This window comes from Ylistrum balloti, unplaced genomic scaffold, assembly GCF_031769215.1.
Source record: "Ylistrum balloti isolate Yb309-2 unplaced genomic scaffold, AGI_CSIRO_Ybal_v1 Utg370856, whole genome shotgun sequence".
NCBI lineage: Eukaryota > Metazoa > Mollusca > Bivalvia > Pectinida > Pectinidae > Ylistrum > Ylistrum balloti.
The window spans coordinates 399,443-418,607 of NW_026782491.1; the positions used below are offsets into that span (position 1 = coordinate 399,443).

At 34.2% G+C, this 19,165-nt stretch overlaps 1 protein-coding gene across 1 annotated transcript; it reads left to right on the forward strand.

Moving 5' to 3' along the window:
- The first annotated feature begins 480 nt into the window (after positions 1-480).
- Positions 481-16,558, forward strand: LOC132559115 (organic cation transporter protein-like). Its single transcript, XM_060223725.1, has 10 exons — positions 481-626; positions 1,309-1,534; positions 2,937-3,040; positions 3,907-4,061; positions 4,753-4,921; positions 9,972-10,181; positions 12,887-13,113; positions 13,877-14,058; positions 15,339-15,490; positions 16,338-16,558. Exons 1-10 carry the CDS (start codon positions 481-483, stop codon positions 16,435-16,437), a joined length of 1,671 nt encoding a protein of 556 aa, XP_060079708.1. The 3' UTR covers positions 16,438-16,558.
- The last annotated feature ends 2,607 nt before the right edge of the window (positions 16,559-19,165 follow it).

Below are 19,165 nucleotides of genomic sequence, written 5' to 3' on the forward strand. Positions count from 1 at the left end.
ATAGTTTTTCGTGTTTTATTATCATTAAATCATCATTCCGTTGAAATAACTTTCAAGAGAATAGTAACGCTTCTAGTATGAGCTGTCCTGTATGATATGTACTGGTAAAATTACAGTAAATATAGTTAAAACACTGGATGACCTAAGGGTGTTTTAGTGGACAAGCCAGGTGATTGTAGTAGAAGTATACACATGTCAAGAAACTCGCGATCATTAAAACTTGCTACTACAAAGTATACTGAAATCTACGTATTCAATTATTTCCCTTTGTTTTAAAATAGGTCTGCTGTTGAAAGTTGACATCGCTTTAATCTGATGTTATCGTGAGTGTTGATTAAGAACGCAACGTTTTCATCGGACAATTTTGTTATGATGTTTGCTTGAATATTCTGTTTTGTGTTTAATTGGACATCGTTTACACAAAGCAAAACACGTGAATTTCACGCAGAGAAAACTTGCATTTCAGTGTATTGGTGGACGATGTCTAACCTCGAGGATGTCCTAAAACGGATAGGGGAGTTCGGAAGGTATCAAGTCTTCTTGTTCATGCTGTTGTGCTTGCCTTCCATAAGCAATGGGTGTTACATGATGGCGATAGTTCTGCTAGCCTATACTCCGAAGCACAGGTACGTATCTATATTTTAGAATCAGTCACTACATAAGTCAATGACTAATATTCATTACAGCCTCTGTTTTATAATGCAATATAGCGCATTTTACCACTTTATTCAAGCTCCTTTCACAAGTGGAGTTCCCTTCAGGAAAGCAAAGTGATTGTTCAAATTGGCGCCCCAATCTGTAGAGCTCAGAGGCTCCACCAACTGATCAGGCATTGACGTCCTAATCAGATGGCATGCTGCTCATTCACTGTACACGTGATAGAGATAATAAGTTGCACGTGCTGGTCAGTCACTGGAGTATGAACCAAGAACTACATCTTCTACAAATATATCAGCCACGGGTTCCACACAAATAACAATTCATGTATAGTAGTTACCTTATGTTTCCATTTTTCTGAAATCAATATATGTCAGAAGCGTACACAATCACCATTTTAATATTTACTAAGTACATGTCTCATATTCCAGGTATTTACTTACTTCCGACTTCTTTTTTTTAATTTAGATGTAAATGTGCATTTCTTACCTGCTTCAGACGTTTTCTTAATATTGATACATGTATGAACTCAGTTTAGTAGAATTTTCTATCAATTGGAATAAAAAAATCAATTAACCCTAATAAGAAGTTTTTTATTGATCAAATGAAGCATTAATGAAACACTTATTAAATATTAACACTACGTTACAGGTGCAAAATACCGGGGTATGATAACGACACATGGGCTGTACAGAGCAGCTACCATTCCAGTCTCATTAACCGAACCATCCCCGCCCCGGACGACCCTTTTTACGATTACGATAGATGTCACGTGTATACTGAGACAGGAACCGGAAACTCGTCATCAGTCATGACAGCGAAGTGTTCTAAATGGGTGTATGAACAAGATACATTTGACGAGACTGTGGTTACACGGGTGATTATATTCAAAGGAACACTAATGCTATTGAAAAAAATATATTTACATAATAAAATTATTACCATGCAAGATACTTTCCATAAAGGTGACATATTCCAAATTCCAATCGGAAATCTAAGCTAGTAACAAGGCATATATCTCTTATGGCCTGAGTTTTCATTTATGATATCATGTTACCTAATTATCTTTATTTCGGATTTTTTATTTTCCTCAAACACCTTATTATCAGGTTATGTACTAATTTTGGGTGCTATTCGCATTTTGTTCTTGTGCCCGATCATTGGATCATTTCACCTTTGCTTAACGTGTGAAATGTCATATGCGATACATGGCCATAAAGGACATCATGTCCATTTAAATATTTTTATCGGAGTACAAAGCGACTCGAAAGTAATATTTGAAAGCGCCTTTGTGACGGAAAACCTTTATCACATAATCTTTAAATTTTACACATAGCGCAGGACCTTTAAATTTGTATTTATCTGTATTTTACTGAGGCTAGGCGCGTAAAAGTGTTCTTGTCAGAATATATCAGAAGTAAATACTACACGATTAGAATATCTATATATTGTGCTGCACTCTGTTAACTTTGTCATTACATTAACGTACTGGTATGTGTAAACATTATTTTGAGATAGGTTGACCGAGCTTTCATTCTTGTTTGAACAAAACCTAAGTGCAAGTATGTTAAAAAGAACGAAAGATGTGTAGGCCAAAATTTCATTCTTGTTTAGACAAAAACCACACTGTTGTAAGACATCCCGATTTTATCATAAGTGTTCTTGAAGTTCATATTCAACATATTGAAATCATTTGGATTGGATACAGTGAACAAAGTATGATAGCTTATTCTATATTAGTTGAATCTCAACAGGACATCGTTTTGTATATCTGTTACTTTAAACTGTCAAAAACAAGAAAATACCACTTGTACATAATTATAATTCATACTTCAAACTCAAATTCAATAAAACAAGGCATCATATACACAAAAGAAATATTTACACTAAGACTCCTGAAACAGCACATGGAGAATAAGATCATTTATTTTGGAAGAGTAATAATGTGTTTGTTTTAATTTTAATTTAAACATTAGAAATCATTTCCTAAACTAATCAATGTGCTTCGCTTTTCTCCAAATTGTTATTTATTAATTTACCTGAAAGTTTAAATATTTTATTTTTTATTTCCTATTAATGGCATCATATTACATCATATTATATCAAATTTATAATACAAGTATAGATATTATGAAATAATACATTATGTTTTATTATATTATAGCATTACATAAAATATTCCACTTTCGTCAGAACATGTTGAATTTAAAAAAATAGTGGAAAAGGTATAGGGCGCAGGTATTATTTGTGACTTATATGTTTATCAACATTTATTTCAGGAAAACCTAGTGTGTTCTGACGAGATGAAACCGGCGCATGCCCAGATGGTGTATTATTGTGGCGTCCTTGTAGGAGATTTGTTTTTTGGCATGCTATCAGACAGGTGTGTCTTATGATGATTCGAAAACATATTTTCAGTGTTTCGATAATTATTATGTTACCTGTATCTATTCACAAATATTAAAATATTATCAATACGGTAATTCAATCAAAGTTTTATGTATTTAGTAAAGGATATTGTATCAATGTTTCATAAAATATTTTTATAAATTATCTGTACGCCGTTATATCTATATTAGTAAATGTTGGTGTGATGATGATAGTACATATCAATACAATGTAATATTTCGTATTAGTAATATTACACATCAGCTTAATAAAATGATTTCGTAATTATGTAAATTAAAGAATTATGAACATCTTTGCAAACAGAGATACATTTACATATAGAACAATGAGACGATGTGACATCATATAGTATTTCGTTTATATAAGCACATACAAGATTTTATGAGTACGAGAATATATTTCCATAACAGATACATTGTATATTATCATAATATTACATAACAACATACACTATCTACCATAAAGATAAAGTACTAAATAAACAAATAGTTATAACATTTCTCCATGGGAGATACGGACCTAGGTATATTTACTACTCTTAAGTTAGTTCCGCGTTTTACTATATATCAAATTCTATATGTTACTAAAACAATGTTTACGCATATTTACATGATAAGGAATATGTGTTATTAAATCATTGATAATCAATCGCCCAATTAAACATTACCACATAACCGTTTCTCAAGTAAATTGTATATCTTGTTGTGTAATTTCTTTGAAATATCAGTTCTGATTCAGATAGCCGGCAGATCCAGTCTCATTAACTACCGTATTTAGTTTCCATTGTCAACACAAACTACCTTCATCATATCAGTACAAACTGTCGATTACTGATTTCAGTATCGGTAGACGAAAGACCATACTCTTGTGCTCGATCTGTCTTCTAATATCATCCGTATCGACTGCGTTTGCGCCGGAATTTTACAGCTTCACTGTTTTGGAGTTCCTGGTTGGGGCATCTAACCATGGTCTCTTCATCCTTGTCTGTGTCATGGGTATGTAACTGTTTTACAAATGCATTAGGAATGTTGTCACAAGATGTAGCAAACGAGACGCAAAAATGTAGTGCTGTAAGTGTCCAAGAATAGCAATTTTCGTGATATAAATTCATCAATTGCTCACAATAATTGCTGAAGGTAGAAAAGAAGTATCACTAAATTGAAAAGATGAGGACGATTAGATGCTACAAAAACACAAATGAACGTCCACACTGAAATCATGTCATTACGAAAACAATATCGAGAAGGTCGTCTGAAAGATGCACAAGTCAATAGTACGTTTTAGTACAAATTTAGAGTTAAACTCAGCAGAGACAAATAAGGAATTAAACTGCATCAAAACCGGTTTCGTCCATCTAGGACTCGTCATGGATGCTAAGTGACATTTTAAAGCGATTTTTTAAACGACTTTTGGCGACTGAGGAAAATACAAAGTGATCGGAAGAAAAGTCACTATCAACAGATGCAATAGCCCATGGATTTTTGTTAATTTTTAAACCGCTGCACAAATCGAATGTATTAAAACCTGGCAAGCAGGTTATGGCAAACTTTGGAAACAAAAAATATATATATAATTTGAATTATTTTGATATTGTTACAAATGTGTGATATTATCTACCGATGGTTTCTGTAGTACATTAGACTCGCATTTCGGCATTTATGAGAAATTCTGTTTCACTGTTTACAGGTATAGAACTTACAGGTCCCAGTAAGAGAATGTGGGCGGGGGTTTTGATCCATCTGTTCTTTCCTGTTGGTTTACTTTACCTGACTGGAGCTGGATTCATCTTACGTAATTGGAAGACTATTCAGTTGGTAGTGGCAGTGCCGTGTGTGGTGCACGTATGTCTGTATTGGTATGTATCTGCTGGTCATACTTCAACTTCAGGACATACATGTGTATACTTTATATATCAATTATATTAACACATTATTCCAGAGAATCGTCCATTGCAGCGATAATAAGACTACCACCTAATTACAGCCATGTTGCACAAATTATGACCCCCGTTTACTTTGTTTTTCGTTTTTCAGTGATTTTGGTATTTTTTTGTAACTTAACAGCGGTGTGAATGCTAAATATTTTGAGCTACACAGTAATTAAATTTTCCAGGTTTTTTCCAATAATATTACGGCGCATGACTTCGGAGATTATTTTTTCTTTGACATAAACCTGTAATTACTTATAATCACTGCAATGGCTGACACGCCTTTAAGTGAATTCAAAATAATTGACAATACTAAACAGAAAATTAATAAATCGATTAATCTAAAACTGGTATATGTAGCATATCTTATTTTTATAACAACTTCAGATCCGTTTTTATGAGGTGGTATTTGCAGTGCAACATAGACTGATTACAAAACGCTACTTTCATACATTTAAATTTTGGTTAGTCAATTATTAAAAGTCAGCAAAAAGGTATAAATCTACAGTATTTCCATAGAAGTTTAACGTGTATACACTTTCATCAAACATTTTATGGTATGTTGCTGATAAATAACCAGTTAAAAGTATTTCAAAGGGAAGTGTATCGCCGTTAAATGCTGATAATCAAAGGGCTAAAAATTATAAATAGCTTGGTTGATTACATCTCAACATACATATTAGTTCCTTATATACTGAAGATCTCATTTTTATGGAGAATTGTGGGATACTGGTCAACGACTAATAGATTGAGATAAAGTCGAACCTCTTTATATCGAACTCGAAGACTCAAAGAGGGGGGGAGGGGGGTAAGACACAATTCATTTATTCATATTGACCAACATTATGAGAAATAGATATATTAAGACCTTGCAAATAAGAGGCTGTAAATTATATTTAACTTACTCAGATTGACCAGCATTGATTTCCTGGAAGTGTCGTGACTTCACCTTACTCTCTATTTCAGGAGGCTCCTTGTAAATACATTTTTTATTATTTTGCCAAAGTTCCATCTAATTTATGTTTGAATCAAGATTCTGTTAACATGTCGGTATTTTCTTTTGGCGATTTAAGTGCAAGCATATACACACAAATATGGTTAAACATGTAGATATTGTCAATTGTTTCGAATAAAACTCGAAGATATCGAATAAGCAGAGGTGTTTGATTAATCTGAAAGTTGTTGATTATGCAATCTATGATCGATGAACTAAATGAAATGAAAATACAATTACAAAATATCAGTTAAATTGAATTGTAAGATCTCAAAAAGTCCATTCTTAGTGATCCTAATTTCAGGTTATGAATCAGATTTTGATCCAAATAATAAAATCGGTCCAATGACTTTCAGTTTTCAAATGACCTTGTTAAAATGTAAATTGTATAATTGATACATCTATCGTATAGAAATCCGTTGAAAAGAAATCTACATGACACGTTTCCTGTAAAGCAGTCAATTTATTCAAGACTCCTGTGGGAGTCAATGAAAGTTGATATCAATATCAAGACTTTTGTCTGATTGAAGTTTTATAGATTTTGCAGGAATTGCACAATAAGATGCCATGGAGAAAATGACGCCAGTATTATTGGTATGTGATTTCTAAAGCATTTGTCAGTCAACTTATACAAACTCAAGGGATAAAGAAACGCAGGGTGACATTATTTGCAATATCTTCCAAAACAATGAAAATCGGTCAAGCAACTCTCTAGGTTACAGTGCATGAGGTCCTGTAACGGATGTTGCATTATATCAATGCATGGCGATGTCTCCAAGGGAAAGCACGATACGAGAAAAGCTCTCGTGCACAGCAGTGTTGTGACATTGATTAACACTGCTCGACATACCATTAGGTAGTCTTCATAGAGACACAACATTTTCCGATATTTTGATTAATTTCTGATAACATTAAACAATAGAATGGCTACCGGAAGTTAAGACAGGTCAGACCACTGCGATGATTATGCATGTTCAAATGTAAATACAGGTTGTCAGACATTTCGGTGTCCATCTTTGCGCTATAGAACGTTTTGTTAGCCGTCTAAGGTAAACTGGTTACTGACTACCTATGCCTGGACGTCCGCGCGTGATGTCACAACGTCAGGACAGGTTAATTCATCTCGCGCATTTGCACAATCGGCACCTTACTGCCACTGAATCTGCCCTTCATACCATATGTACTCATAACCTCCTATCCATGTAAACATAAGGAAACGAAAGCGGGAAGTTGGTCTGCGGCACGTCATTCATTTGCAAGTCAGCCCCTTATCGCTGCTCGTCGTCAGTGTCGCATGGCTTGGGTGGCGGCACATGCCCCTTGTTTACCGATGTGATGGAGAAATTTCCCGGATAGGTTAACTGAGGCAGTGGCGCGCAGGATACCCCATGTCGGCAACCAAATAACTCCACATTCCAGCAGGATAATGCTCGGCCCCATGTAGCGAGGATCTGTCCCGACTTTCTCACTAACAACAATATCCATCCACTGCACTGGCGCCATACAGCCCCGACCTATCCCCTGTTGAGCACTTTTCGGAGCAGCTGGAGATACAGGTCCGACGACGCAAGCCATCCCCTGTCACTCTGGCCCAACTGACGGCAGCTCTCGCGGAACAATGGGCCAACATCCCAATGAGGAGGATAAACTCACTCATGAACTCCATGCCTAGACGAATCAGGGCTGTGAGGAGTGAGTGGAGGACATAACCGCTATTGAATAGCCAGCTCCCACAATCAGACCATTTCGATTTCAGGTTACAGAGTTCTCTTTCAATTCTTCAATTACTCCTAAATCACTTACCAGATACAAATCGTTGATTTTGCAGTGTGTTCTGTATGGATTAATTTTTATACTTACTTTAAATATTGAACATTATACTCGACGTCTTGCCTAGAATCGTATTCAAAGTTTACCCTGCGTTTCTTTATCCTGTGAGTATATATTTTTAACAGGTATCATACTGACACAAACTAAAAAGTACAACAAAATATAAATTTAGACTTTCCACGGATTTCTAGCACTTAGATGGATACTAAAGTCCTGATTTCGAGTATTTTGAGCTAATTTCATTTTCAAGAGATTGTTTTCAGACGGTGCTTAATTGAGGGTTATACTTTCATTATCTTCTTAAATCTTGGCGATGTGTGTCACTGAGTTTGAGCTGAAATTATTTCGGACGCTGGGCAAGTTCTCCAGGAGAGCTAGCCAAGCTCACGTGGATATATCTAAAAAATACAAGGTAATCGGTTCAACAGGTAAGATATGTCATGCTTCAACGATTGAATTTTCGTTTCAGATGATCTTTGTAAAACATTGCTAACTAACCAAATCACCCGATTGCCATTCTGGTAAGATAATTGTGAGTATGTAAAATATTTGTTTGCAGAAAATGAAAAGAACCAAATAAATACTCACAATGGAATTGAAGAAAAATCGAAAGATATATATTTGATAAATCATTGTAGTCAGAGTCAGTGGTAAAGGCTTGCGGGAATTGGTTATTTTGCAGCGTTATTAACATTTTTGTTATAATTACCATACACTCTGTATCATTATCGTTACTTAATGATATATTTTCAAATATATACTAATTCATCATTGTTTTTCAGTCGGATGGTTTAGTGCAACGAATACGTTACCAATAATGTAGTTTGTATGTAATTTGTTAAGTTTTACATTTCCTTAAATCAACAATTCATTTATTTTCAAACAGTAAGAGATGAATGGTGATTATTTTTTTTTTTTATAAAAATAGCTTTAATGTTCCTGAAAGACGATTTTAAAACATTGATTCGCTGTATCGGTATTTGATGATAAACACGAAAACCAATTAAAAAAATTATACAATGTTCTGCGTGTGTGCCTTCAAAGCACAGGGCATCAAATAAATTTTCCTTTTTGAAGAAAAAAACCCCCAACGAATTCCAGATGAAATACAGTGTATAACATAAATCATTATTATAATCAATATCATTTCTATTCACTTTAACGTTAGTGCAACCAGCAACACCTGTGTGTATATATATTGATACTGATTTTGATAGACAGCAGCTGTTTTGGCATTGCTTGAACCAATCAGTTCGTTAAGTTACGCGTATCCCTAAATATTAACATACTGAATATATGATGTAACTCAAACCACACATGACTTAAACACATTGTGAATATGCAAATATGGAGTCATTCGATTGATGATAATTATAAGCATCTTCTTTTTTCTTCTATTTTATTGTTTAGAAAACGATAACTGTTCATTATTTCATGACTTTGATTTTCAGAAGCCAATTAGGTTTTGTGCATATTTACTTTCATTTTCCTATAACACTAAGAACAAATGTGAAGACATGGTCACCGTAATACTAACATTCAATGAATTGACCACAATAATCAATAATCCTATTTCTTGACAGTTTTGTCTTTAAACAATTTTCGTCATTACATTGTGTAAAATTATAGTATGTTTCTCACATTAACTTTTAAATATATCTAGGTACTAGGGTATTAAATGATGTTCCTAATAGTTTCTTCTGACACCACTGATTTGAAAATGAAATAATACAATCAATGTCTTTTAATAGATTTATAATGTAAGAAATATATATGTATGAAACAAGAGCACATGTAAAGTAAAGACACTAAAGAATAAAAAAAAATGAATAAGACATATTGATTTTTTAATAATAAATAAATAAATGCTTACTTTTCCGTTGTTTGAAAAAATTAGGAAATTATATATTTGAAATAATTCCACAAAAAACGTAAATAAGTTCCCATTAACTGTCATTCGTGGAGGTGTTCCCGATGTGATTTCATTTCCATAACGATTGCAGTCAGATGATGTTTAGTTTGCGCTAGTATATATCATTAATATTCATTACATGTATAATTTGCTATCAATTATCTTATACATCAATACTTTATCCAAATATGGGGTTTCACAATGTAGAGGAAGGAATTGGATTTATTTTCTTTGCCTTGTAGGGTTATACCCGAATCACCACGGTGGCTCATCAGCCAAGGAAAATATAAAGATGCAGAGACTATTCTAAGGAAGGTTGCTACCAAAAACAGGAAACCCTATCCTGAAAAAATTGACCTCAGCAAAATAGAGAAAGTGAAGCCAGGTCGGGTCTGGCAGTTGTTTACCTCGAAATCATTGGCGTGGAGAACTTGTATCATATTTCTCAATTGGTAAGAATTCGATAGTCTTATACTGCTTCTCACATATAAAGTAAAAGGTTAAGATATAGAAAAGAATGTTAGTTAGGGAGGATAGTACCTTTCCTGTCGATGATGTATAATCCTTAAATAATGCAAACTGCAAACACTGCTATTTGGTCCCTAATGATTTGAATAATTTTCCTATTGGGCTCCGGCCTTGTGGTTAAACAAAAGTTAGATTCACCGTTGATGAAAATTGTATCAGACAAAACAATATCCCCTTAATGAAGAAGGATTCTAAACACTTGAATTTCCCCTATTTTGCCCCACATATCTTACATCAGTCTCTTGATTGATACAAATTTGGTACCTTTTAAGTGAAAGTGTTTCAGGTCTCTGGACAAAATCGGGTCATTCCCACATAAATGGATTTTATAAAATTTTGCTACATTTCCAAAAATTCTGCCAAATTTTATGGGATCGAGACTCATTGCTCATACAAAATTTATCCCCTTCACAGAATCATGAAAACACTATCCAGTCATTCCTACAGGATTAGTATGATTTTAAAGAATTTGCTCTATTTCCTCTGTTGGACCCTGCCCCTTCCGCCAAAGGTGACTGAGGCCACCATTTATATGAAATTGATTCCACTACACCCAGGGAAGCTTTAGACAAAGTAGGATTGTTTTGGGATCCTGCCACTTATGACTAGTAACAATTTCTCGGGAAGAGGTTGCTAGGTTCATCGGTCCTTCGGACCTGCTAAAACAGAACTTAATATATCTATTTATATAAGCATGTGTGTTTCTATTCTAGAATCAACATGACCATATTTACTTCTCAATGGTTTTCAAGCATGTTGACAATTCGATCTCTTTATTACGTAATAACATAATTGAGTTATTAACGCTTCCCCTATACATGTAATAACACTATTTAACTTAAGTTAGGTGCCGGTCCGAAAAGGTTTACAAATATGTCATTCTTACTTTGTCATTTCGTGTTACTTGAATCCAAAATGTGCTGAAATGGGACACCAAATATAATTTGCTCCAACTTTCAAATGAAAGAGAGGAAATGTATGTAAAATGTATGCATTAACTCTCTGTATATAGACAATTCGGATTCGATCAACTGGTCTCATATATTTTTATCCAGAACATGTAATTATATAACATTAAGTAATACTGGTCCCTCATTCTCAAATTTTCTTCGACACACAATCCTGTCAGTGACCTCAAACACGTGGTATATTAGCTGTTGTAGCAAATATACACAGCAATCGCATGTGTATAGTTGCCTGCGTGTGTTAATTATGTTCACATAATCGTGAAATTTCATCTCCAAGGCACAATCTGTGTTACATTCGCCAATATGTCAATAGGATGCTTAGTTGTAATGCATGGGACTATACTGGAATTTACAGTGATTCGACCTGTGCAGAAATACAGATAGACGTGACCCCAGTAAACAAAATGGCTGCTGGTTACAATAGGTCTCGATAAACTGACATATCTTAAGTTGTTGAACTTAAATAAGAGGCCTGTTAAGATAAAGTATTTTCACAAAGTCGTAAAATCTTTAAAAAACAAATACATTGCCAAATACTTCTTAATTGAATATCAATGCACACATTTTTTTTTAAATTCCAAACAAACGAATTGTATTAAAATTAACCGTACACTAAAAAACGACTACGGGGAAGGTTAAAATGATACTTATGATAGATTAGTGTAGTGATAAACTTTCGTTATACGTTTTTATGTTCTATTCTGATTATTGTTTTCCTCATATGATCTCTAAGCTTTTTCATTAATTTGTTAGAATTTGTGTGTTAGCATTGCGATGTAGTCATAGAATTACTTAATGACTCTTGAATGTCATATTCAAATGCATGGTCCCTATCTATATATGTAAACAGGCACATGGTTTGTGTTATCTTGTATGAAGGGTTCCCGGAGTAATATCGTAGTACACACCAACTCTCATCAACTTTGGGACCTCCAGTGGTGTTAGGACACATTCCAAGCATGTAGGGAAGATGACTATGACTATTAGCGAAACCCTCCTCACACATGTATATATATTTTTGTATGAAACAATACTTGATTTAGCTTGTCATCAAAGTAACCAGGTCACTATACACAGGGTTTTTGTTTGTAATGGCACAAAGCTCATCAGTCATTGAATCATTTCAATGAAACTTAATTTAATGAAATTCAAATTATGTTAACTTCTCACAGGCTATAATTTGTGTTTCCAGAACCATTTTTTATGGAAAAATAATGAAGTCTTTGATGAAGATTTTGAGTAAAAAAGAAATATTTTTCGAATTAGCTAAAATTAATAATATAATGATATGAATGGTTATCATAATGGTACTACCTTCCAAAACATAAGATGTCGCTTGGTTTCCATGGTAACCAAATAAGTCCTTTGTTTAGAGGGATCTGGTCTAGACATTTCTTAACGTTGAGAATCAGTTTCAATGAAAATGTACAGAAAAATGATGGATCATGTGTAGATGTAATGACTCATAGTTTTTTATGATAAGGACATTGAACACGACAAGGAAACGGTACATGTCTAAGGGAATTCGATGTCATACCAACAGACAATAAAGCTAAAACATTAAAGCATAAATTCTTTGCCTCTGCCCGAAGGGGGCCATTTTCTAATGTAGTTTGTTTCAAAATATTTATAGCTAATAAAATTCATCTTTATTTTCACAGGTTTTCAGTCTCACAGATATTCTTTGGAACGACCATACATATGAGTAATCTTGGAGGAAACTTTTATCTGAAATTTCTTCTGCTAGCGGTTGTCGAGTTACCTGCCATTGCATTAACGATAGGACTTCTATCGAAATTCGGACGAAGAAATGTACAAGCTTTCTTTATGATACTTAGTGGTGCTTCCAACCTTTTGACCATATTCACTGTACTTTTAGGAGGGAAAGGTCAGTTTTTGAATATATTCATATTTTTCTTGCTCTTTTAAAATTTCTCTAGCCTGATATTATATATGGCGTTTGAACGTTGGATTTTGTTCTGGCTGACCTCTTACATTGTTCAGGTTGAATCTTTAACATAAGTGTTGCATCAATTACTTTTTTCATTATAACTAAATTTACTTTACAAAGCTACTTAGAGAAGGAATCCATATCATACAACTGAAAACCACACCTGTATTGTACATAGAGCTAAATATATACATTACATTCGTTCGTGGATATTGCAGGCTCGGGTCATCCTAAAAGAAGCTAATCAAATTTTCACAGAAGGCATGAATTGATCAGTACCTTTTACATTTTTTCCCGATTTTATTTCCTCCTCGCAAATACTTAAAATAGAACCTCTCGACAAAAAAGACTATACAATACAAAGTGGAAAAATAAAATCACTGAAGATTACCTCTGGGATAGAACTCGAAGCCACCTGTAGGAAGGATAACTAGATTTTTTCTTATTTAATTTAGATACAGTTATCTGTCATAAATGATACTGTTTACGCATTAGCTATTGCCCTATGCTACATCTTCTTGTTGACATTGGTTCATTCATCGTTGCTCTATGCTGTATCTGCCTAAGGACTTTGAATCATTGACCATTTCTCTATGATGTAACTACCTGCAGACTTTGAACAATTCACCATTTCTCTATGCTGTAACTACCTGCAGACTTTAAACCATTCACCATTTCTCTATGCTGTATATACTTGCAGACTTTGAACCATTCACCATAGCTCTTTGTTGTATCGGGAAGTTAGGATCCAAAGGAGCCTTTGTAGCAATATACATTTTCTCTAGTGAGTTGTTCCCGACAGTGGTCCGCACAGGCGGGATGGGTGCTAGCTCGTGTGTGGCACGTATCGGAGGCATGTCGGCACCATATATTGCGAAATTGGTAAGTTATCAAACAAAGCATAAAAACGAACTGATTGCGTAACGACCGTAATGTGATCGTAATCAAATTCAGCCTTGTTGTCCGAAAGACCCAATGGGGAAAATACTGCAAATCCTTTAAAAAATGCTACTAATCCTGTGGGAATTATTCGTTTTTGTCAAAATTTGGTAATGTTTGATACGTGTTGTGTCGGCATTCCGGGGCAGGACCCATTACAGGGAAAATAACAAATTCTTTAAATCATTCTAATGTAGGAATGGTTAAATTCTGTCACAATTTAGTCTGAAGCATTCATGGTTTTGTCATTCTGATCTTCCAGAGTTACTTCCCTTTGTTTCACTCTATCAGTGCCATGGTATAGTGCTAAGCTTGACAGCCGATGTGGGCCGAGAATAGGTTTTGCCGATCCCCCTTGCTCCCACACCTCTTGTTTATTTGTGTTCCCCTTCAAACCAAAGAAACAGGATGGTGAAATATTAAACTAAAGTTTATTGACATATGATACGTATTTACTTGTCAAAACAATGGCAAAAGTATATTTTTCTCCATAATTGATGCACATCAATTCAATCAAATTCAATGAAATACACCATACAATGATTATTTTCGTTTAACAATTAATTAAAACTCTATAAATTAAACAGAAGAGAATTTTGATTTCACCAGTCAGGTCTTGGCTCTTTCCCCCGATTAAAAGTGAAAGGGCATGTCTTCATCTGTATATATGAACATTATTTGTGCTCATTAATTTAGTCTGTTTATAGTGATTAATATACTAGTAATTAGGAAGAAATTGATTAACGAGTATTTAACGATGTCAAACTTTTTACAGAGTATGATAGCAAAAATGTTTCTCAAATAAAAAGTAGGACAATATTAATTATATACCTTCCGGTAACTGGAAACTGCCTTTCGTCAAGTTTTTCATGAAAAAAATATGTATGCAGCAAATCCGTAGACCGTAGATCGTAGTCGATAACATGCAAGATTTCAATGTGAAAATGTCATACTGGTAAGAGGTTAATGAATTATTCTTTCAGTTTTAATAATATGGATCCCCAATGTATTTACATGTCGTCTATATACAAATGAAACTGAAATATTCCCTTTAACGGTAGCAAATAAAGAATTTTTCCCATTTTGTTTTTACTAAAAAATATGATAGATATTGAAACATATGATTTCTCCATGGATATTATATCAATTTTGAAACATATGATTTACTTTAGCCTATATTCTACAGATGTAATGATTTGTTCTGTTTTTTCTTCCGCTCTCAGGGCACTTTGGTGGGCAGCCATTACGGTCAAGCACTTCCGCTGGTGATCTTTGGCTGTATCAGTGTCACAGCCGGCCTTTTTACACTGTTCCTACCAGAGACTGTAAACAAACGACTACCAGACACAATAGATGAAGGGGCAAGATTTGGAACGTATGTATTTTAAAAACTGTGTCTGATATCTCTTGCACAAATCAAAATACATTTAAGCGATAGCGGAATAACAATCTCAATGTATTTCTGTCATCACAATAACCGATCAGAAATATCGATTCTTAGCAGGGCCCGCGTGGTTAACTGGCTTATATTTATTTCATGATAGACAAGCCGGTAAGATTTTAGATGTTATGGAGCGTTCTAGCACTGATGTGTGTAGTTTATGAGATGGTACAGAATCGACCATTGTTTTCGGCTGCACTATAATCCTATGTACACTAAGATCAAAAATAGTGTGACGAGATGGTAAACAGATTATAGAAAAAAATAAACCATATAGTGAACATGTACTGTCAATTCGGCTACGTTTTGTTTATCACTTGGTTATAGACGTGCGAGGGTATGTGCCCCCTCCCCCTACCCCAATCGTCCCTATTAAGTACTGGCCCGCTGCGGCGTATACAGACGGCTTCCTTAACCAACCGTCTAAAAGGTTGTTTTCCCTGTCGACTATTATGGAAAATGTTCCAAAATCTTCGGCTTTTACATTCTAAGATGATGAAAATTTGGGCATGAAAAATGCATGTGTGTAGGGCCTACATCTGATTTTTTATGATGATGAGAACAAATCCTCATATATATGTCTAAAAATTAGACAAATCCAAGATTATATTTCCAACTTTAAAAGCTTTTTGAATTTGTCATGATGTCATGGTGGTATTAAATTTACACGAAATCATCATTAAAGATATGTAAATGTTGTATCAAATTTGAAATAAATTTGTTATTAAAAAGTTCATATAGGTTAATGCTGCATTATATAGTTGTTTTAATTTGTTTACAGATGTAAAGAGGACCCGAATGTTCTTGTGAAGACCGTTTCTTACTCAGACGAGTCGGAGGAGTGTAAAAATACTCCCCTTGAACAGAAAACGTTTCTTTGACAGAACTCGTTTTCTGAAAGTAGAGATTTCGTCTATTGTAATGATTATAACATGTTTCTTCAATGTTAAACGTTGAAAAACTGCTGTAAAGAGCAATTGTACTTTTATTATTTTTTCTATATCTTTCTGAAACAAAAATAAGAATATTTTACTCCAATTAACCAGAATATGAGTTTGTATACTTATTATTGTCATTCTTCATTTATAAAGATCAATTAAATAATTTCGAAACAAATGAGAAATGGCAAAATAAACCATCTGTGTCCATGTCCACTATCTTTATAGACCAAACAACCAGCCCTAAGAGGAAATGATTATATATACATATTTATTATACTACAGGGGAATAAAAGCAAATATACAATTATCACTGTTTTATAGCTATGTCTGTAAATTGTAAATTGAAAATTGAAAAACAAAAATAACTCAAACGATAAAAATGTCTTCATTTGCAAAAGAATTTAGATATCACAATAGTTACTATCAAAGCCCAGGTAAAAACTGTAGATGTAGAACATAAAGACGTATACATGTTTAATCAATAATCAGACAGAATCCTCACAAACTTTATACAATTACAAAAAAGCATGGCGTCCTACTACTATACCCACTAGACGACAAGGCCACTTAGATTGATCCAGAAGCTGAGTGATTGACAGCAGCACATCATATTTCACCTGTTGCTACAGACATTCAAACAAAAATATTTTTAGATGCCGTAATTGTATTTCTAAATAAATGCCTTATTTGGTACGATTTCTTCGCTTTTGTTATTTGTAATAAAGTGACAAATCATTGGTGCAACCATATTTTACTTTCAGAAGAGAAGGTGAAAAGAGCAGGAGAAATATTTTTTATTAAGATACTTAAATTACGTTATGTAAAGTGATCGAGACTTTTCCTTTGTGTTCAATCTCCTAACCTTTTCCTTGTTTTGTTTATTTAGCTGTGTCGTTTTACATTATTTGTTTTTCAATACCGATATGTTAAATAAAGTGAAGCTTTATATAAAGTTGAATATAAAAATGAAAATAAATATGAACTTAAGCTATCGAAAAAAGTTCAGGAGTTGTTGTTTCGATGACTACATGGTCAGCTTCATCAGACGAATGACCAATGTTGAGCATACTAGCACTGTCTTACGTACCAGTGTACCAGATGGTAAGGATCGATCAACTTTTTCGGTTGTACAATAATGATGAAGGTGACCATATACTCATCGAAACGTCAATCTCTGATCTACTTGTTATGTTATATTGGCATTAGCAGCCTGAAGGAAATGTTCCGAAATAAAGAAAGGCAAACTTTCAAAACCAAGAATATAAAGAATGAATTAATCCGCACCATACAGTTGTTACGTCCTTTTAAGACTGATCAGTGTACAGAGAACCGACCGAGATTGCTTGACAGTTTACCCTTAAAATATAAAATTTAATTACAAAACGTCATAATTACAGTCTACACATTAACTTAACAAAACACACATGCGAGATGGTTCTCTCTTTCCCTTCTATCTCTCGATAAGTCACTGATACAATTAGGTAAATGAATTTGTAAACACTAAAAGTACGCAAAAAGTCACTGCAACTTCCAATGGGCTTAAGGCATCATCACGTATGGCATGGTACGCATATATAGAGCCTGGAACTCACAGATGCTCTCGTCCAACATCATCTCTTCCAATCATTAGATATTTCCTATTGGCCACACAGTCCAATAAAAGATATGAGTTGGTCACACAGGCCAGCGAAAGGTGTATGATGGTCACAAAGACTAGTCGCTCTCAGGCAAAAAGAAAACCAATTACGACGTTGGTCAGTCAGAGAAGGTGAGTATGTGGTTCTCTGATACGTTAACAAATACAGCAAGAGCCACACACACTCGAGTCCAATCTACACAGGTTCAGGTGAGTATATCATCGGACGATGACTGGTGGTAAGTGTAATTTTGGTATTGACATCTGTAAGACAACACGCATCTGATCTAAAGTCAACCATAAACGTTGTGAGCCCAAAGATGGAAAGCGACAATATACATACGCTTAAATTAATTGGTTGTCTATATCGGTAGCATAAATTATATAAATCTAAGCCAACTATGAATTTAATATGACATAAACCCAAACTTCTATACAGCACATTTAAGTGTCTTTGCCTAACACCTTACACAGCAAATCTAACAATATATTTTTTTTACATTCTTCCCGGCCACATACACTCATATATACACGTCGAACATGTATAAATAAACAAAACACAAACACTACGTTCATAAATAATATTATCATGTAACTTATCATAGGTCTTAACTTACGCAATCACCTGTTTGCGCTTCCAAATGACTATCACTCCAGCCTGTTCCCGCATGCGTAACTTACCTATCAAAGTTATCTTGAAGAAAAAGAGGTGTTTCAAACCGCTTATTTATCACTTGACCATGGTATGTGACAAGTGGTGATGCTAAGGATCATAATTATTGAAAAGATTGTATAAAAGGTTGGTAATATCACCGTTACCACCTCTTAGTTATATATTTCCCGTAAGATCCAAATCTGCTGTTGGTTAATTAGTTTCACTATTATGAATGAGTTTTGTTTTTTTCGGTATGCCCGCCTGTGAAATACTTTACCTGCAATTTAATTGGTGCCCATTCCATTAGAAATGATTTGAAATGTTCTCTTGATAGCGATATAAAAATCTGCTTAAATAGGGAAAATTATATGGTAAAC

Excerpts from the sequence above, each read along its gene's own strand:
- LOC132559115 (XM_060223725.1), top strand. The coding sequence starts at position 481 with ATGTCTAACCTCGAGGATGTCCTAAAACGGATAGGGGAGTTCGGAAGG. Across the intron at positions 10,182-12,886 it reads TGTATCATATTTCTCAATTG|GTTTTCAGTCTCACAGATAT; the intron begins GTAAGAATTCGA and ends TTATTTTCACAG. Across the intron at positions 14,059-15,338 it reads CACCATATATTGCGAAATTG|GGCACTTTGGTGGGCAGCCA; the intron begins GTAAGTTATCAA and ends TTCCGCTCTCAG.